This window comes from Spea bombifrons, chromosome 2 (genome assembly GCF_027358695.1).
Source record: "Spea bombifrons isolate aSpeBom1 chromosome 2, aSpeBom1.2.pri, whole genome shotgun sequence".
In the NCBI taxonomy this organism is placed as follows: domain Eukaryota; kingdom Metazoa; phylum Chordata; class Amphibia; order Anura; family Pelobatidae; genus Spea; species Spea bombifrons.
The window spans coordinates 112,272,663-112,295,093 of record NC_071088.1 but is presented as its reverse complement, the minus strand read 5'-3'; the positions used below and the strand labels follow the sequence as shown (position 1 = coordinate 112,295,093).

Here is a 22,431-nt window from a genome sequence, read left to right as displayed (position 1 = left end):
AGAAAATAAGGATGAAGAAAGAGGGATGTCCCTCATAACAACGGGACTCTTGGAAAATATATGCTTGCCACCTAAAATATTATCATTAATATTGTCATTAAGCAAGTCATAGTGATAAACACAAACGTAATAGTGACAAAGAACTTCCTAAACAAAAGCTGGTTTTAAGGTTTTTTTAAATGTATTTTGAAACTAACTCAATAGAAGTTAGTGTAGTATGTGTAGTAGGGAATGGTCCCTCTGGCTGAAGTGGTGGCCAGCTGGGGTTCAGTTGTAATCCCTGTATAAGTTGCGTGTATATGTGGGTGTGTATGTATATATATATATATATGATACCATTTATTGGCTAACTGAGAGTTTAATTGCGAGCTTTCGAGACCAAGTTTCTAAATACAGAAGCACAATTCACACTTTAACTATACTTTTCTCTCTCTCTCTCTCTCTCTCTATACATGTGTGTGTGTATATATATATATGTGTGTGTATATATATGTGTGTGTGTGTGTGTGTGTGTATATATGTGTGTGTGTGTGTGTGTGTGTATATGTGTATGTATGTATATGTGTGTTATATATATATATATATATATGTGTGTGTGTGTATATATGTATGTGTGTGTATATATATATATATGTGTGTGTGTATATATGTATGTGTGTGTATGTATATGTATGTATGTATATATGTATGTATGTATATATATATATATATATATATATATATATATATATATATATATATATAATATAAAGCAGGCTGGTGTCTGAAACGGTGAATGTCAGCACATGATGAAAGGAATCAGGGACGCGTGGAGTTCAGAACAGGATCATAAATTCCATTTCCTCCCACCTGCCCGTGCTTGAGTTAGTACTAATTTGGTCCCGCCTGTACTCTCCTCTGATTGGGCGCGTGGAAGGCATTTACGGGAGGCTTGCCACATGTCTTGAAATAGCGACGGTGTAGCAGTTGTTTGCTCCTTAAAGGGACCCTATGCTTTAGAAGGATATACCAGATCATCCGAAACTTACTTGACCGTATGAGCAAAGAGTGCACAGTGAGCATTACCTCCATTCCACTTCACGTGGTCCTGGAATTTATTCATATATTTTAATGTCAGTTCTTGAGCAGCGCCTCTGAAAGCCCACCAAACTGTGATATTGTCTCCCAGCGAAGCTCATTTGAAAGTTGCCCTTGTGTCTAACTGGAGTCTTTAAAAGGCAGTGTACTGTAAATCCTCTGCTTCTTGAGACTGCAATGCCGTTCCTTACATGGATAAGAAAAAGCAACATGAAGAAGCTGCCCAGGTTCTTGAAGTCTCTTTCTGGGAAGGAGCAGATGACAACCTGGCACATCAGCCACAAATACACTACAGGCATCCCAGGAACATCTTCCCAACGCATCCCAGAGAAGTGAGCATTGAAAGGGATAGGGGACTTACATGTGTTTTATGATAGGGGTATTAACTCTCTCCCTTTTCGGGAGTACTAACTCTCATGTTATATGTATCTGATTGAATCTAGCTGTTGGTCATACCTGTTTTATAATATGAATTACTTATTACCTGTGTGCTCTAACATTTTGAATTCCTAAATGCAGGATGTTTTACTTTTTTAGTGCAGTGAATGTCCACCAAAGCTCTAATCATGCAGCTGCTATGGCTACAACTAGCTCTAGGTCTAGATGAGTATGATGAAAGTTTTAGTCCACAGCAGCTGATATATTAGTAATTCCTTGGTGCCGGCTTTAATGGGTTAATAATGTGGCTACTGATACAATGTGCTGCAGGCAGAGGTTGTCTGGGTGTCAAAGAACAAAAGAAAACTCCATGCTGATCCAATTAACATTGCGGAATCAAGAATTGGAAATCCTGTAGAATTTAAAAGTATTATCATCCATAAATCTAGAATCTCAGAATGGAAAATGGTGCTTAAGTTGTGAATATTTATAGAATTTTATGAAAACTCGTAGACAAGAGGAACAGAAGGATTTGAGGAATTTATAATTTTGAAAGGCATAATCAGTGCATTTTATGAACATTTCTTTTCGTTCCCATGATCCCACTGTAGGACAATCATACAACAATGTTGGAAGTGAAAGACTCATCAAGGGCTCTGTGGGCATTCTTTTAGCCTTAAGGTTGATGCAGGATTGCGTGAAGCTCAGCATGCTTTTGAAGCCCCCCATAAAATGTCCAATCTTAGCATATGTTGCATGAGTGTGTTGGTGCAGGGTACTCAAGTTTCCTTCACCTCCTCGGCCCTCCCCATTTGGTTCACAGGTGAAAGTACATTTTATAATGCCAGCCTTAGGACTGGAGGCTTTTATTTTGTAATTTGCCTGTTATGTATTGCATTGTTTTTTACTGGGCCCTTGTGCTTATGGAATGTTTAAGTTTTTGATTAAAAATTGTTTATTCAGATTTTTTTTATTTACTGAAAAGGCCACAGTGGCCCTGGATCCCCATTTTTTTTTTTTTTTTTTTTGTGGCCCTTTTGGAAAGATTTTAGTGGTTTCCTTTTACAAGAATATCCAGCCCTCTTGCAGGAGCCTTGGCCTGGAGGGAAGGAAGGGGTCGCATATTCCTTTGTGGAGTGTGGTCCCAAGGAGATGAAGATATGGGGAACTGGTTATCCACTGTGGCTCCTATGGGCACTTTGTTTCACTTCTACATCTTCACCTCAGGTTTCATTTAAAACAAAAATGTATAATAGTTTATCTGCACATCATTAAAATGATGTACATTTTCTTCTTGTCCTCTTCACGCCGCTCAACGCTACTTCTTTCCTCTTCACGTCTCTCCATTGCCCAACTTTCCACCCCACTTATCTGCTCGCCATTCTGCTCAACGCCACATATCTCCTCTAATTCCACTCCATTCTGGATTGACAATTTTAATTTCATGCCTACCATCCATCTCATCCCATGCATCGTGTAGCAACCTCTCCATCTTCATCACAAATTGCCCATGCCTATCCACACCTACTGTCCAGATTACTTTGTACCACCCCAACACCACCTCTTCTTCTGCGTTATTACCGGTATTTACCACACCACCTATCATAACTTCATCACGTCCTACCACCCATCTCTTTTTTTTCTTCAACATTACAGTCTGAATTGCCTCAACACCGTGCTGGGCTTACTGTGAACATCCAATCATGCTCCACCACCTTCACTCACTGGACCTTCACCTTAAGACCCATCAAATCTGACTGACCATTCCCACAGTGACAAGGGTATTATATAGAGAGAGATCGGTATAAGATAAAATCTGGAGTGTGGTAGTTCCACAAAATAATAAAAGTTAAATCTGGCCTGCCATTCTTTCTGTGAGCCTGTATAGGACAGAAAAAGCACAACATTGCATAATTTAAAATTGTTTAAACAAAGACCATATTGAAGCCTGCTATGCCTTTTTTTACTGGAGGTGAATGATTGAGCAGGTAGAGGCCAGGCATGTGTCCACATCATATGCCCTTTTCTCTAGAATTCCCACATAGTGTCCTTGCGTAGTGTATTCTGTATCTTGTCCAACTGAATAACTTGGCTACTTAGTTTGAAATCTGAATTATTAGGTATTATAGAATATAATTTGTTTATTTGATTCTCTAATAGTTGTGTTGCCATACAAGTCATTATTTTACTGAGATACTGTAGATAAGTGGAACAATCTTCTAGGTAAACTAGTAGAGGCTAACACAATGAGGGAATTTAAACTTTCATGGGAAGCATATTATTTATTTTATATTATTATTTAATATTACCTTTTTATTTATTTAGTGCTCGCAAATTATGCAGAGCTGTACAATTTAAATGGGGCAGGTACCATATACATAAGAAATATACATTAATACATACAGACTCATCAGAGATTAAGAACTCTGTCTGTGAGTTTGCCATCTAGCCTTTTTTTACACAAAGCTTTTGTTATTTGTTAGGCTGTCAGTACTACCTGTATTCTGATGACCCTGACCTATCCTCCCTGATTTTCTTTTTCTCCCTTCCTTCCTTGATTGTATCACTAACTGTCTTCAGTGTCTTGCGTTTGTTTCTAACTGGATGTCTGCACAATTTTGAAACCTCAGTCTCTCCAAAACTGAATTTATCTTCCCTCTCTCTTTCCCTCAATCTCAACGGTGCAAACATTACTCTGCTCTGACATGCTTACTGTTTTGGCCACCCTTCACTCCAGCCTGGAACGTATATATCTTAACAAACATTTGCAACTTAGTCTCTTGTTCATGCCCTCATTATCTCCTGTCTTGACTACTGTAATTTTCTCTTTCTTAGCTAGTCTCCCTCATATCCGTCTTGCCCTCTTACAATCAATTTTTCTGTTCTTTCCCAAGGTTAACCTACTACTTGGTATGTCCTGTTTACCCATTGTACGTGGCGGCAAAATATGATGGTGCTATATAAATCTATAAGTTATTCAATATTTTCTTTCATGTAGTAGATTTGTGCATTCGGATTCGTATGAATTGCAAATTTCCCTGAATTTTGACAAATTCGGTGATTCGTAGAAAGACACAAAAAACAAAGCCACGAAGTGGACAAAAACGCTGCAAAAAGCTCATAACTTTTATCTGAAATTCATGGGTCCTTTCACTCTCTGACACTCTCACTTACTCTCTCACACTTTCATTCTTGTTCACTCTCTCATGCTCTCCCAACCTTATCATTTCTGCTTCTGCATCTCTGTGGACATAACCTGGCGTGAAAAGGGCAGTGCTTCTGGTGATGTCCTCTCCCGTGATCCTCCAATCGCCGCGCTTTGGTGGGGTTCACCCCAGGTTATAGCCACAAAGATGCGGATGAAGAGGGAAGATAAAAGAGAGAAGGTAGAAGACAAAAAAACGAGAAGATGCGAAGTGGAAGCGGAAGTGGCTGCCTGGTTTAGGGAGTGTGAGAGAGAGAGAGAGTGAGCAAGATTGTGTGATAGAGTGAGAGTGAATGTGGGCACCAAGCAATGAATTTTGTTCCCGAATTAAAAATGCCCCTGATTTTTGTCTGAACTGAATGGGAAATGAATGGGCCACAAATGAACTGCAAAAAATGTGGTCAAATCGGTTTTGGCCCATTTGCACATGTCTGTTATGTAGTATACAAAAGCATCTGTAGATTAACTCTTTTTTTTCCTTGTTTTCTCTAGAGGGCACAGTGTTTCAATGCTGCAGCGTCTCAGCAACCTTTTGTTTTATACCATATCGGAAGGACAGGAGTGTCTCCCAGTCCACAAATTCATTAATGTAAGATCATAATCTGTTTAATGATTAGAAGCATAGGAGATTCAGAATCAGCCGACTTGAAGTGGTTGTCTTGAAATGTAATATCGTGTAATGGCTCTAGGTTATTTATGGGCCCTAAGCAAAAAAAAAAACCACAGAATTGCTTTGAAGAAAATACATGACAAACATATATGTAATGTATTAGGTTGATTATTTTTGGCTAGAGGTATTTAAATTTCAAGGCATGGTAAACACTGAAGAAGGAACATAAGTTGCAAAAATAGTAGTAGGTACTGCTAGAGAAGTCAATTAAATGCAAGTCTTTGTCATATATAAAAGTTATTGTTGATCTATGTGAACAATATCAATGAAGTAATTCAATTAAATCATGTCAATGAGCAGTGTGCAAAAACATAGTTGCATGGATGGTCATATTTACCCTTATGCGAGTGCAAGAAGAATCACATCTATTCAATAAAGTTCTGTTTTGCAAAAGCTTCTGGCCTTTATACACTCATATTATTCACACAAAAATAATCTTATACTGTAATGAATGGTCTAGATCTAGGCAATGTATAGCATAATTATTTTGGCCACATGTACCTGAAAATCCTACCTGGAGCAACAGCTCCTTGCCAGATTGGAGTGTCCTCCTAGTTCGTATATGTTAGGTCAAGCTATTTCGACCTACGTATTAGAGCAAATGACTCAATTACAGCTACAAAGTCATAATACACTTGGATTCTGAAATTCCGTGCTAATGTTTTACAGACTCTAAAAGCAAATGGCCTCCTCACTTCAGACCCGAGACTGAAAGACTGCATGGACATGCTGCGTCAAATTGTACAAGAGTCAGTAGCAGGAGCTACCATGGACCAAGAAGCGTTTCAGAAGTAATCTCCTTAGTCTCATCCATTTATACTGCTTTCTCATCTCATCTCACTGGCCACAACCTTTTTATCTGCATTGGCTGATAGTCTCTCCTGTTTACAGGTGTGTTCAGAGTAATATTGTACTCCTGACCCAGGCTGTCTGCAAGAAGTTTGTGATTCCAGACTTTGAACAGTTCACATTACATGTTAAGCAATTATACGAGAATGCTCACACCATACAAAAAGGAGAGGTAAGCAAATAGCACCCACAACTCATCTTTAGTTTTCTCTTTTGCGGCCGTGTTTTATTTAAGTGGATGTGCAAGTTGTTTTGTATGAAATTTAAAGGAGCATGTCATCAATCTTTCTGTTAAATGGAAAACTAAAGTGTTGAAGGGGACTAGTAAATCTACAAAAGATAGCAGGTAGAATTGGGGAACTAATCATAGGGATAATTATCAGGGTTTTAGATAATTTGGTTGAACCAAACATCTCAGGGTAGTTCATATAATGGGGTAAACTACAGCCAGCAGAACCAGAAGTTATCCCAATGTTTTCTTGAACGGCCTATTCAGACCCTGTTTATAATGTAAGATATGGCAAAAACTCATCATTCCCCATTGTTTTTGGGTTTTTTTCTACATTCTAAAAAGGGTTGGAACAACACTGACTGAACTTGAACTCATACACATATCATTAAATTGACAGTTATGACTGATTTCAAATAGGTGCTGTCACCCTAAACCAATATTATGGTTTTTAGTAAATAATATTACTGTCCTTGATCTCACGACAATGCTTTCATTATTTCTGTCCCGTATATAGGGATGGAAAATGTCCCAAAATCCTTCCTTACCGTATTGTGGCTTAGAGAGATTGGCTAGAACGGAGAGACATTGGGAAAGAAGGAAAAATGATTAGGGAAGAGAATGTGACTGGGGGAGGTAGGGATTACAAAATCAAGAACACAAAGTTGACAGGACAATGGGGAGTGGGGAAAGAGAAGAGAATGATAATGGAAGTTTATAAATACAGGCATTCTAATGCATTCTCCGGGCTATTTGGCTGTATCTGTTGCTGTTTTAAAAAAAAAATAAAAAAACAGGTGACAGGTGATGGAATTTTGAAGCTTTGGCCAAACAACAATGCCTAAGTACTACAAATTTGTCATTTTTACCTGATTACCAGGCTTGGACAGCATTGCCTGTTATTCTTTGTATCTTAAACTAGCTTTCGGCTCATTCTTTTCATACATACTCTTTTGATCTTTTTTTGATTGAATGCTTATGCATCTGTTCATTTCTCACCGTAATTATTTATAGTTTATGATCTTTCTGTTCCTTACAAATAGGTGGCAAACTATATTCCGCAGTTGGCCAAATCTAGCCCTGACCGGTGGGGTGTGTCTCTATGCACAGTAGACGGGCAACGGTATGGATGCCATAAGTGCAAAAAATATCTATTTTTTGTAAACTATCCTATTATTTCAATATAATTAGCAACAGTTCTAACTTTAATCTGTCGCGATAACTGTGCTGTACTCATCAAGCATAATTGCAGAAATAGTTCTCTAGTCTTATACCTAACAGCAATCAAGAGAAGGGTCGCCTGGAATAGCAAGTAACCTGTTTTTTTAGAATCTAGCTAAAACCTTTCTGTACTAATTCAGTGGGGTTTCTCCTAGGTCTTTTCATCTGTCAAAATTTCTCAGCCCTACTTTGCAGTGTTTAAAAACTTTTATGATTATGGTAGAAAGGATATCAAGACCGTTGGGTATCTTACAAATCTGAGACTTTGGGATCTATTCGATAAAGGATGTTGTTTTCAGCTCCTATACATTATGAAGACCCATCCACAGTGAGCTTCTGCCACAGGAGGTGCTTAGCTGGCCCTTTATAATGTATAGTTAAATCAGCGAATCCAGTCTCCACACCCATTACATTATGTATTATGCAGGCCCAGCTAAGCTGTTGCTGAAGAGGCCTCGTGGTGTTGGCCCTTCATAATGAATAGTGAAGTGAGAGTTAAGACCACAACTCCTGTCAACTTTCCCTTTCGTGAATAGATTGCTGCTTGACAGCCAGTGAGCCCGCGACCCAGAGTTTCCCCGTATCAGTGCTTCACCCAGAGTATCTGGGTTTTTCCCAGGTATGCTTAAATATTACCCAGTAGCCCTGCATCCTGCCCAAAGACTACCCATTACTACAACTGCTGCCAAGAACCTCCTCCCGCCTAGGTATCTAGTTTGTGGTTGGCAGCCGTGTCCCAGTTTAAGGATTAACCTTAAGGATTAACCAAAAAGGGAAAGAGTGTTGTCACAGGTGAAAATCCAACCAGTTGCAATTAGTATCCTAATCCTAAAGTCTGTATAGGGATACAAGAGTGCTTTTGGATTTTGAAAAGTTTTCTGTTTGCCTGTCAAATTCATAAGTATTTGGGCCTCTCTGCTGCATGTAGGTAATAGTCACAGGCTAGTATCAGTAATGAAAAATAATGCAATGACTTCTGTGTCTGCCACTAGATTCCTAGAATTCTGCATCTTCTGGAACATGTATGTATTTTTGTCACCAAAGCCAGGCTTATCTTGGGTCCAGCTATAGGTCATGGAATTTACCCAGGCTTATCTTGGGTCCAGCTATAGGTCATGGAATGTGTGTTTATTTTATCTGAATTATAGGAGTTCCAAAAGCTATTTAGGGTATATTTAACCAGGAAAGACCTAATCTGTTTCCCATTGTCTTTTTTACCAGGTACTCTATAGGAGACACAGGTATTCCATTCTGTTTGCAGTCATGCGTGAAGCCACTTAAGTATGCCATTGCTGTAAATGACCTTGGTACAGACTATGTCCACCAGCATATGGGCACAGAGCCCAGTGGCCACCGATTCAACAAACTTTCCCTGAACCACCAAGGTAAGGAAGTCGATTCACAGAGCCATCTGAATCTTCATTGTTGAATTGTTTACCATTAAAGTATATTTCTAAAACTTGTTTGCAGTTGTTACTGATATTATAGAAACCTTGTGTACATTTGAAAACAAAATACCCTGTAGACACAGAAATAAAAAGGCTCATCGATGTGATGATGGAGAATATATTAGACAAGGGGTAAATACTTTGAGGATTTTGGCAGTAAATAGCAGTTTGCTACACTTGAGAGTACCCTGTGACTGTGGCAGTTGATCTTTGTACAGTTGAGTGGGGAAGGAAAAGGGTGTGCTATGATAACTTTGTTTTGTACTTCAATAAAAACGTTTAGCTTACAGTTTGACTGTGAACGAAAACTATAAAACAACAAGGACAAAAAACTGGTTTTTCTGCACTGTTTGGGGGGTGGAATATTTTTGTTGATTGCAGACAAAGAATGCAAGGAATTTCAGAACTGGTTCAAAATATGAAGTACATCAGTCCCTGTTAGCCTGTAAATGCATCTCTACTCATGGTGTCTGACCTATTCAATTTAAAACCTGGATGAAATTGTATTGGCCCTTGGCAGATTACTGAACTAGCCCACACGCTCCATTCGTGAGCCAAAATTGGGTTTATAACATGTATGTTGTATACATTTGAAATCGAAATACCCATGTAGATACAGAAATAATGTTAGTGTTAAATGACGTTTGATCCTTATACCGGTATTATTCTCCTTGTTTTATTAAATACCAACTTCTACGTGTCATCCAATGAATAGTAACAGTCTTTAATCAATCTCAATAAGTCAGCGATGTACCCTTTGGGCGACTGCCTGGGGAGTAGTAGGGGTGATGCCATGTGATTCCCTTCTATAATGGCAAGTCCTATGTAATCACATAGCACCTGGCAAAGATTCAGACTGCCACAACATACAGTCCAAATGTTAATATCTAATTTGTTAAAACATGACATTTTGCAAATAAATTGCCAATAGAGCCAAAGGACCTTGTACGTCTCAGTGGTTTGCTCTTTGACAGCTAGCACCCATAAAACGTTATTGAAACACACTCCCTTACTCCTTGCACTCCTCTCAATGCGTTTCTACATTATCTGACTCTTTCTAATGTGTACAAAAGTACATTTGGTGACGTATGTGCAACCTATATATTGTATTGGTTTGTCTAATCTATGTTTTGTAAGAAGCACTATGTTAATAGTGCAAACTATTGGTGCAAAGTAAATAAAAGAATAATAATAATAGTAATTACATAATGTCAAAATAATTTTCTTTCCTTAGAATGATACTGATGTATTATATTAACAGCCCTATCCTTTGCTTCAGGTAAACCCCACAATCCTATGGTGAATGCCGGGGCCATTGTTGTGTGTTCTTTGGTAAAGGTGAGTGAGTATGTTGTACAAATACAGTGTTATGAACCGCAGCTTGGATTATGTATTTTGCCAGCGTCATTGTACCCGTTTAGTGATTAGAAGATATTGATCCAGGTGTAGCCAGACTTTTTTTCTTATTTGGTGAAAAAGATGCACATCCAATGTGTTTCCCTCATATTGCTAAGGTGTGGAGAGGATTAAAAACACTTCTTAAGGCAGAGGACTTGGAACTGCTGGCATAGGTGCCGCATTGGCGGTATCTATTTTAGGGTGTTGATTCTTGGATGTCTCAATGACCAAGAGCAGGGAAGCTTTCTATCTCCTTACAAGCTTAGTCGGGCCATTCTCTGTCCTTCACGCAAACACACCTATTCCTTTAATACAAACACAAAAAAGAGTAATAAAATGATATCCCCAAAAACATATACATAAATAGAAAACGGTTATATCCATGCGTCTGACTTAAAGCATGCATTTATATTTTTCTTTTCATTTAGCCAGGTTCAAATAAGGCAGAGAAATTTGACTATGTAAGTAAACACTACCTGACATGATGTATTGAAGTGGATCCGTATTCTACCAAAACCCCATCCCACTTGCCACTTTTTGTGCCTACATTATTAGATCATGCAGTTACTGAAAAAGATGTCTGGAAATGAACACATTGGCTTCAGCAATGCAACGTAAGTGCCCTAAATGTGTCTGTGTGGGCAGCAATATGGTGTGAGGGGCAACAATATGGTGTGAGGGCCCACATGTCTCACTTATTACAGGTGGCTTATGTTTAATTACACAAAATCAAAGATTCTGATATAAATTTTAAGCTGGTTTTAACTTCCAATAAATGGTTTAGTTTCTACTGAAAATAAACCTTTTCAACATGCACAATTCCAGTATTTTAAAATGCACATAGCTAGCTAGATAAAAAAAATACTAAAAATAGGCTTACATTGGGCTCGGTTTAATTGGGCGAATTTTAGTTTAGTCTAAACAATATAAATTTAGCAATTCTAAAAGCAAATGAACGACCAAGCTGCACATAAGTAGTAAGTGAATATATCACATAATCACTCCACAACGTGTGCCGTAAGAACGTCCAAACCTTTTAACCACCAGTTAGGTCAAAGGTAAAATGCAAAAAGTGCTGATTACATAGAATTGCGATGGGAAACTTGTAACAACGTTTCCAAATAAGCAACACAAACCCCTGGAAACTGTTACACAAAGGCCTGTGTATGTATGTAAGTATGTTGGTTGAGCTGCAACTCAGGACAAGGCGCAGGGAATAATAAGAAAGAGATTGGACACTAGAGGTATTTGGCAGTGGTTATAGAAGGAGAACGTAGCACAGCATAATATACATAATACACTTTTGCACATATCAAACATATCCACAAACATTAACTAGCACCGCATTTTTCTGTAAACATATTACACATTTGAATCTTTTTACTTGAACAGTGTGACTGGCAACTGACACAAGGCATTTTGTTGAATAGGGGTGATAAGTAGGACCAAACCATACATTTTCAAAGTATATTTCAAGAACGCGTTAGACATCAATAAGAAAACATAAAAACACATAATCACTAATATCACTGTGGCCCATGACATCATGTAATGGGTTGAGACTAGAGCTGAAACAACGAATCGATAAAATCGATAATAATCGATAACGGAAATCGTTGTCGACGATTTCCGTTATCGATTAATCGAGTGATCGATTCGTTGTTGGAGCACTCGGCTCCTTTTACTTACCTCCGCGAGCGTTCCCCGCTTCTGCTACACGCTCTGCAGTCTCCGCCTTCTTTTAGCTACGTGACGGATGTGACGCGTTCCGGAGGTAAGTATTCTTCATGTCTATGTGCACAGATCGCACAGAGCCACTCGCACAGAGCGAATCGCTCTGTGCGAATGGAGCCACTCGCACAGAGCGGTTCGCTCTGTGCGAGTGGCTCCATTCGCACAGAGCGGTTCGCTCTGTGCGAGTGGCTCCATTCGCACAGAGCGGTTCGCTCTGTGCGAGTGGCTCCATTCGCACAGAGCGGTTCGCTCTGTGCGAGTGGCTCCATTCGCACAGAGCGGTTCGTGAGTGTGGGTGCAGGGCAGAGTGTGGGTGCAGGGCAGAGTGGGGGTGCAGGGCAGAGTGGGGGTGGGGGGTGCAGGGCAGGAGACTGGGTGCAGGGCAGAGTGGGGGTGGGGATGCAGGGTGTGAGTGTGGGTGCAGAGCAGAGTGGGAGACTGGGTGCAGGGCAGAGTGGGGGTGGGGATGCAGGGCAGGGTGTGAGTGTGGGTGCAGGGCAGAGTGGGTGCAGGGCAGAGTGTGAGTGTGGGGGCAGGGCAGAATGTGGGGGCAGGGCTGGGTGCAGGGCAGAGTTGGAGACTGGGTGCAGGGGCACAGTGCAAAGTGCTGGGTGCAAAGTGCCAGTGCTGGGTGCAAAGTGCCAGGGCTGGGTGCAAAGTGCTGGGTGTAAAGTGCCAGGGCTGGGTGCAAAGTGCTGGGTGCAAAGTGCCAGGGCTGGGGCAAAGTGCTGGGCGCAAAGTGCTGGGTACAAAGTGCTGGGTGCAAAGTGCAAAGTGCTGGTGCAAAGTGCTGGGTGCAAAGTGCTGGATGCAAAGTGCCAGGGCTGGGGCAAAGTGCTGGGTGCTGAGTGCTGGGTACAAAGTGCTGGGTGCAAAGTGCCAGGGCTGGGTGCAAAGTGCAAAGTGCTGGTGCAAAGTGCTGAATGCTGGGTGCAAAGTGCTGGATGCAAAGTGCCAGGGCTGGGGCAAAGTGCTGGGTGCAAAGTGCCAGGGCTGGGTGCAAAGTGCTGGGTGCAAAGTGCAAAGTGCTGGGTGCAAAGTTTCTTGAACAGTAATAGTCCACCTCTTTTCAGAATGTTTGGGGTTATTTTGTTTCATAAATATTGTGTTTGGGTTCTTGTACTTTGAAAATATTGTTTTTTATTACATCATAACAAAATAAGAATGTTAATGTAAGTTGTTTTTTAACATCCAGTTCATTAAATTCTTTTAAATAAACGAAAAATTTGCATATTGGTTTTTTTTATCCGATTAATCGATTAATCGAAAAAATAATCGGCCAACTAATCGATTATTAAAATAATCGTTAGTTGCAGCCCTAGTTGAGACCAACTAGATGATCACTGGTACAGTCCGAATAATGCAAAAACATTGTTATGAAATTAACCATTTTCAGGGTTTTTTTGTAAAAAATCTTTAAAACAAAGTTCTTAAAAACACAGAAATCACTTTCACAGTAGATAATAAACATTCCAAAGCTTCCCCAAAAAATGTAGTGCTAAAAAGTAGAAGATTGAGGTAGGGAGAAGTGTATGAGCTGCATGGATGATCACAGAGAGTGAGCGTGTCACAACACCTCAACCCAGGAGCGCACACCACAGGAGTTACTCACTCTGATTAACCTAGCCAAGTGTTGAGCCCAAAAAGGGAGACCAAGGACTTACACAGAATAGGTAGATACACAGAACAGGTAGTCCCAGGATGCTGGGGAAAGGTAAAGAGTATTGGGTTCGGTACACTAAGAGGATATTCAGACATAGTCAGGGATAGCCAAGTGCGGTATACAGAGCACATCAGCTCTCCGACATCGCCGTGCAAGAGACGGGCATCAGGTAGGCAACATCCAAATGTAAACCTCGCTCCGGCTAGCTTTAGTTTGGATGATGTGAGTGCGGGTGTGTATGTGTAAATGTAGATCTGCCCCTGACCATCATAACGCCCAGGCACATCGTAATTCATTCTCATCCCTCATCACAATCATTGCCCTGCAACCATAACATTCATAGCCCCATCATCATTTGCATCCACAATCATTATAATTGCATATGGCACACATATTTACATATACTCTCGCACTTACATACACACACACCCATTCTAATGCTTACATACATATTTACACGTACACACTCATGCAGCCGTGCTTTGACCACAGGGTCGCATATAATCCTGTTTGTGCCCTCGCCGTGTTCCCACCTTTTTTAAAATCAGTAATCCTCCCCTCCCCCTGATGAACATCCTTGAGACCAGCCCCAGTGCAAGCAACCCACCAGGAAATTTCCTGGTACCCTGTAGGCCAGTCTGACCCTGCACCCCATGAGGGGTAAATCCTAACTGAAATACAGGGTCAAACTAAAATAAAATGGTTGGACTTCCAAACCAAGTATCTGTGATCAAACCAGGTAAGACTTTATATACGTCATCTGTTTCAACTTTTAATATAAACAAACGGTATATAATTATGTATGGGTGTGTTTTGTGCAGTTTCCAGTCGGAGAAGGAGACAGGAGATCGGAACTATGCAATTGGCTATTATCTGAAAGAGAAGAAGGTAAATGGCATGATTTAAATATGTCTTTTGGCATTTTAATATATGAAGAACATGTATATCTGCCTTGTGGTACATCAATATCACACGTATACATAACGCTAACTTGTGTAGCACACACAACCTTAATTTCTGATTTTCTCTGTTATAGTGTTTTTCATCTACAGTTGATATGATGGCTGCCTTAGACCTTTATTTTCAGGTTAGTGTTGCTTACACAATAATTATTAAAGTTAACATAAAGTGTTATCTCCAGATCCCCAGATCTCATTTGTAATCATGATTTCTGATAACAGTTTTTTCATAAAGATGATAAAATGGGAGTCATACAAATTCAGCTTGCTGGTAGCAAAGTTTTTAATATGAATTCCTTTCTTGTCCAGCTGTGCTCCATTGAAGTGACCTGTGAATCGGGCAGTGTTATAGCTGCCACTCTGGCTAATGGTGGGATCTGTCCTATCACAGGAGAGCGAGTCCTGAGTGCTGAGGCAGTGAGGAACACACTCAGCCTGATGCACTCATGTGGAATGTATGACTTCTCCGGACAATTTGCCTTTTATGTGAGTCTTCTTGATACATTTCATACTGATCTAGTTTGGTGCATTGGGCCCCATGAGTAGCATCCCGTTGGAAAATGCTGCTGAAATTAAAATGTATTTTCACTTTTCCAGAAAGGGTCCCTAGAATAGTCATGCAGCAGGGCCATATTCTATATAGTACCACCACTGTATGTAATGATGCCTTGCCTGTGTCTATCTAATGTTAATGATATGGTATAACATATTAACCTGTATCTATGTAGTAGCAGTTTTAGACTGTACTGATTTAATGTAAAATGGTAAAGGCAGCAGTATCTATTTGAGGGAGCAGGATGGCACCAACCTCTTTTCAGTTACCCTGTTCTTGGCTTGTCCTGGCAGTCATGAAGTCATCATAACAGACTATAGGTACTCATCTTATGGGTGAAAAGCAAGAGGCCATAAAAGGTCAATGCACAGTCCTGGTCCCAAACTGCTAGTCTGTGAAATATTTAATGAAATGTACTGCCCAGCTGAAAGTTCGCAGACAAGTCCAACATTTCCACTCACCAACTTTACCGTGCATAATGAAAGGCCTTGGCTGGCCCTGTAGAATGCAGTTAATTTCATTAGATTATACATTTTGCAGGTCAAGCTCAGACCTTCATGACAGTGTTGGCCTTTCATAAAGAAAAGTGAAGTGAAGTGGAGAGGTGATACCACAACTAATTTCAAATCTCCCTTTAATGAATAACCAAGTAACAGAGACTCAACTTATATATATTTACAGAGCATACAAAAAATGCCTCCACTACTACCCTTAAAAAAGAGCAAAACATGTTAACAACTTCAATTTCTAAAAACTATACAGTTCTCTGTGACAGTTAAACTCTAATAACCTCATAAAAATATGCACCAAGGTATTTCTGGAGTGATATATCTTGTACACACACCTGTAAATCATAAAATACATAGCATAGAAATATGTGGACTGATGCTATTTATAGCTGTGCAACTACTGCCCTCTTATGGTCAGTTGTAGTTACTGACGAACACATGTATTATAGCATGCATAAACGTTTCAGTGTTCCACGACATAGGTTTCGTACAACTAGAATAAAGTTTCATGTGTGTCTCAGTCAGCATAGAAAATGAAAAATGTGTTTTCTTGACTCGCTTTTGTCCATAATGTGTTTGTTCTCTTAGGTAGGATTACCTGCCAAGTCTGGAGTGTCAGGAGCTATTTTGCTGGTAGTACCTAACATTATGGGAGTATTCTGCTGGTCTCCTCCTCTAGATAGAGTTGGAAACAGTGTGCGGGGAATTCATTTTTGCCAGGTAAAAACTAGTATTGGCAGTCATTTGGAGCAAGACATATCTCAAACTAGCTGTCAAACGTTACATTGGAAACCAAAACTTATTTATTCTTTTATAGCAACAATTCCACTGGATAATAATTTGCTTTTCCATATAGATTGGGGCAGTACTTTTGGAAAATGGATAAAGGATCTCTATGGACACTCTAAATATGTATTTAATGCAATTGTATCTAACATGTGAATTCCCATGGAGTGACCTGATGAGTTCCTCTCACAGTAGCCATGTTGGCTTCAGTTTCTTTTCAGTTATGCAACTCATGGAAATGTCCTATGGTCTGTGAGATATCATCTTTCCATATAAAATGAATTGAGCTTTTCCAGTTCTCGGTGAATTGCTTTGTGAGAGTTTGCAGGACTTCTTTCTTACAAGGCCAGATGGATGACTGGATGTCAGTAATGCCCAATTGTAATCTACGCATACTCCACAATGCAATGAAATGCATGCTGTAATGACATCTAGATTTATACCGCATGTCTACAAATGGGTTGTGTAAATCCAAAATATATTTCACACCTTGTCCTGTGTTTCACTATGTGTTTCATGGGTATATGAACACAATAAGTTGTCCTTTTCTAAGTTTGTCTCTGAATGGTGAATGGTGTCCTTTTTCTGTAAGCATTGTGAGTTTTTATTGCCTATTAGGTTATGATGTATATTTTGCATCATGTAACTAAACATGGCTGTAATTAGATTGGATTATTTTTATAGTGTAATAATTGTATTTACAAATGCATGGCCCTCAATAGGTGTCTGTGGAGCCAAACTTACCCTCTCTGCTAAATGGACTTTGATTCCCAATGATGTAATGTATGTTGTCAATTCATGAAAATCCTTCTAAAAATAGCGAGTGGAGATACATATATCTTTAAGTAGTTTATAAAGATCTAAAGTTAGTTATAATTAACTAACTAGGTTAGTTATAAGTAACTAACGCAATAACTGGATTGAGTGGAACATGGATAATCATATACAATTATTCATTACCATACAGGAATTGGTCTCTGTCTTTAATTTCCATAATTACGACAACCTGAAGTATTGTGTTAAAAAACTGGACCCTAGAAGAGAAGGAGGGGAGGTACAGGTAAAGTGGATATGAATACAGATATCTTTCAGCATGGCGTAAAGAAAAAGGATGGTGTTATGTGGTGCTTTGTGTAGAAAAAATAGAAAGCAAATTTAGGGTTGCTCACGCTATAGATTGCAATAATTAAATGTATTACCGTATTTGCTTGATTATAAGACGACCCTGATTATAAGACGACCCCCCAAAATCAAAATATTAATTTAGGAAAAAAACAAAAAGCCTGAATATAAGACTACCCTATAGGAAAAAAGTTTTACTAGTAAATATTAATTCATGTAAACTAATTTTCATATTCAATAAAAGCTATGATTGAGAAAAATATATATTTTTTTATTTGCCAACATGCCCCCCCCAGTTATGCACATCTGCCCCCAGGCTTGCCACTCTGCCCCCAGAAATGCCTTATACCCCCCTATTTGCCACTCTGCCCCATGTTGTGCCTTTGAACCCTCTATATGCCACTCTGCCTCCAGAAATATCTTACACCCTCCTATATGCCACTGTGCGGCATGATATGCCTTTTAACCCCCTATATGCCCCTCTGCCCCATGATATGCCTTATACCCCTATATGCCACTCTGGCATACTCAGTCCTGACAGTTAATTAAACCGTTTTTAAGCAATTCATTAATCACTTCATTCCAGAGAGTTACAATCAATATGTGCAGAATCCAGAAATCATTAATAACTATTCAGATAGGTAGGTAGGGTGGCGAATAGTATTTAGTTATTTAGTAATTTATTATATGCACTTCCTTACTCCGTGTTGCAGAAAGTAAATGTTTCTTTTGTGTATCCTTTTTTCTTTATCTAGAAGACGACAGTAGTGAATCTTCTCTTTGCAGCCTACAGTGGTGACGTGTCTGCCCTAAGAAGGTAGCTACCCCTTTCATTCTGCCTCATTTTTATTAAACCTCCAATTAGACTGTTAGGTCAAAAGATCAGAGCCACCTTCTCATTACATAAGTATGTCTTATTGTTTATTTGTATTTATCCTCCTTGTAAAATTGCAGTGGTATCTGCTGGTACTCTATAAATAAAATGCGATAATCATCATAAAAACTATAAACTGCACAGCATATAGATGTAGTGCTGCAACTAACTATTTTCATAATTGATTAGTTGGCAGATTACTTTTTCGATTAATCGGATAAAAAAAATATTAGTAATTTTTTTTTGTTTTATTTAAAATAATTTAATTAACAGACTGGTTGTTAAACAAACAGCAGAATAAAAAAAACTGAGAAAAATGCATTTCTTGTTTTTATATCCCAACCTGACCCCCCCCCCCAGTTATGCACATCTGAGCCCAGGCTGCCACACTGCCTCCCAGATATGCCTTATACCTCCTATATGCCTTACACCCCCAGATATACCCCTCTGCCCCCTGATATGCCACTCTGCCCACCCAGATATACCCCTCTGCCCCCCCAGACCTCCTTTATGCCATAGTGCCCTCTGATATGCCTTATACCCCAAATATGCCACTCTGCCCCCTGATATGCTTTATAACCCCAAATATGCCACTGTGCTCCTGATATGGTACTCTGCCCCCCCCAAACTTACCCCTCCGTGCTCCATACTCCTTGGTGTCTAGTAGGGGCAGCCGGTGGGCGCCTGCGCGATGCACATAGAAAATCCTCTGCTGCTGGCCGGCACTTTCGCCAGGGCTTCTATGGTGGAGCACCGGAAGGTCATGTCACGCTGGTGCTCCATCAAAGAAAACCTGGTGGAAGTGCCTTCAGCAGCGGAGGATGCCTGCGCGCATCACACAGACGCCCACCGGCTGCCAGAGAGGAGGATCCAGGTTCCCTGCAGCGCTGTGGGTGATCTGGATCTTAGTGTTATTATCCAACTTTTGTTTGAGCTGGATTACAAAATTTATGTTATATTTGATAAAATCGATTCAACTAATCGATAATGAAATTCGTTGTCAACGACTTTCATTATCGATTATCTATTTTATCGATTAGTTGTTGCAGCCCTATATAGATGACATGAGAGAGACAGTATGTGACTGCAGATAAGAACCAACTGGTCAATATATCATACGGAAAGTATGCTGAGTGGGTTATTACATGTGGTTACAGACAAGGCAGATCTTCGAACACAGTTGATCCTGAAGTTTGAGAACCATTTTTGAGAGTAAAAAGTGCAAATTTGGAAATTTGGTAACTACGTATGCCCATTCAGCCATCTGTAGTTAAATTTAAATCCAACTTCAATAATTGCATATCATTCCAGGAAGTATGAGGAAAGATGTATAAGTTGTATGTTTTGTTTGTGTTACAGATTTGCACTGGCAGCTGTGGACATGGAACAGAAGGACTATGATTTTAGATCTGCTATACATGTAGCAGCTGCTGAAGGTACATACCTCCCCCCCCCCCTGTTTAAGGTGCTTTATAATATCAGTGGATTTTTTTTATATATAAAGGTGGAGACCATCACACCACTGAGACATTTTCATAGCTATCAAGCTACTGGTTTTATAACAATGTTGTGTATAACCAAGGTGACATAGGTGTAACATAGGGCTTCTTGGTGTATAAGCAGGCACGTAGTTTCTGTAATTATGTATGCCATGTATTTGGCATCATATAATTGGCTTCTTTCCATTCCTATTTGGATTGTTGAGTTTATTTGCTTAATTTCCACATCAACATATTCCATACACCAAGGGAGTATTTTGTGTTAAGACACTGCCAGCTGACTAATGTGGATTGGGCATACATACAGTACAACGGTATACTGAGATGTCAGTCTAAATATTTTATTCTCTTCATTAAAGGACATTTGGATGTAGTCAAATTCTTAGCAGAAGGTTGCAGAGTGAACCCATTTGTAGAAGACCGGTAAGCTTGAAGTCATATTTTATTGCTGCTGGATAGACCAATAGACAGTAGTTGACTAATCCCAGTCTGCATGCTTTAAAAGCAGCCATTATTTTGTCATATTGTACCTAAAAACATGTACATATAAAAAAGTAATTTTGCACAAATATGTAAATTTTGTGGCCAGTAACTAGCTATACATTTTATCATTTAAACAAGAAATAGCTGAGAAATTTAAAAAAGTATTAGGGATACTCCTGCTCTAGTGAGTTTGCATTATTATTATTGTATTGGTATGGTTTTATAACTTCTGCGTAACTAGCGTCCTCGGCTGCTTGTCTCTCGTAGGTGGGGAAACACACCTTTACAAGATGCAACTCGATTTGGCAGACATGATGTGGTGAACTTCCTTACAGAATACCAGGAATTCTACAGAAAATGTCAAATAGGAATCAGAATTCCAGAAGAACAGATTAGTCTGGAGACATTTAAGAGTATGGTATAGCTACAGTTAAATAAATGGATCAAGTCCAAAGCTAAAGACTGTATAACAAACAAAACATGCTTACATTCAAGGTGGTTGAGTATAAAAACAGAGCCTCCTACTGCCTCGTAATAGAGGTTCATTTTAGAATGCTCAACCAAAATAGGATGGTTAACATTTTTATAAAAAAAAAAAAAAAAAAAAAGCTGTGTGCATTAGAATCAGTGCTTAATTGGCGCACAGGCTACTTCTTGTTAGGTCTATGCAATTCACTGCCTTCAACAGTCCCTATAAAGTTCATCATAAAAGAATCACATTGAACCTGGTATAGATTATTACACTTTAAAAGACGTCTTTTAAATTAGGTCCTTTGCTATGTTTACAAGCAAATACATAACGGAGCAAGACATCAGAAATATAGTTTGCCTTGAGTCATGGAAACCAGGTTCAGGATAATGTTGGGAGTAAATAAGATCAGTAATACTGAAAGAGATTTAAAAAAAAAATATTTGCTTATGTTTATTCATCAAACAATATGTTTATTTCTGATAACATGTCCATAATAAAGGAAGTGTTACTTGTTCACCAAATTCAGGGTATATATTTTATTAGAATTTATACTCTTTACACTATATATTTATTTTCTTCCCTTACATGTACCTGCGCCCCAACCATTTGCTTATCTGTATATTCACACCCTGAGGAAGAGTGTCTTTTGGGCTGCTGCGGTCATTAGGGAAGTAAAGCAAAACTTTATCACTTTTATTTATTTTTGAATAACACTTGTGAACACGAGAATTAGGCATACTATACTTTTCCATATATATCCTGTTCTTTTGCCTGTAACAGGCAAGGGTTCTATAAATAAAATATTCAAATGTCTCGGTTTCATTTTCGAAATCTGATAATTGGCCATTCCTGGGATGAAAACAGCAGAGATCCTCTGCCCTTAAAGGATATTGGAAACCTTACGAAGAGTATCTGTGTTTTTAGTGTTACCCTAATGGTTGACATAAGCCATCCCATAGCATCGTCAGACTAACTTCTCAACAGATTTCCATGCAAAATATTTTCCCAAGTCCTAAAGACTGCCATGTGGAATCCGTACTATCCCATGTACAAAAAGGTTGAATGACCTTCTATAAAATGGAGGTATGCTTCCTTCCAGAGGTCATGAATAGTCTAGTCGGCATGGAATTTATGATCGACCAGGCAATGACTCCATCTGGACCGTTCAAGACTCAACACAATTTTTCTTTTAGATCCAGAAATATTTTAGCCACCTCAATATTTTATGAACATTTACTTGACTGGCTCCTGCAGGGCTGAACCAGCTAGGCGGTCTGATAAAACAGGGGGCCTGCCAGAGTC

The 22,431-nt window shown here is 39.3% G+C and overlaps 1 protein-coding gene across 1 annotated transcript; it reads left to right on the top strand.

Annotated features, from left to right (window-relative positions):
* Window positions 1-1,118: 1,118 nt before the first annotated feature.
* On the top strand, window positions 1,119-21,644 carry GLS2 (glutaminase 2). The gene is made up of 18 exons (XM_053455677.1): window positions 1,119-1,409; window positions 5,153-5,249; window positions 6,000-6,121; window positions 6,222-6,351; window positions 7,452-7,531; window positions 8,851-9,014; window positions 10,357-10,415; window positions 10,904-10,936; window positions 11,031-11,089; window positions 14,694-14,760; window positions 14,909-14,959; window positions 15,141-15,317; window positions 16,482-16,613; window positions 17,647-17,739; window positions 18,557-18,618; window positions 20,035-20,111; window positions 20,534-20,597; window positions 20,925-21,644. The coding sequence occupies exons 1-18, from the start codon at window positions 1,255-1,257 to the stop codon at window positions 21,079-21,081; spliced, it is 1,779 nt and encodes a 592-aa protein (XP_053311652.1). The 5' UTR covers window positions 1,119-1,254; the 3' UTR covers window positions 21,082-21,644.
* The last annotated feature ends 787 nt before the right edge of the window (window positions 21,645-22,431 follow it).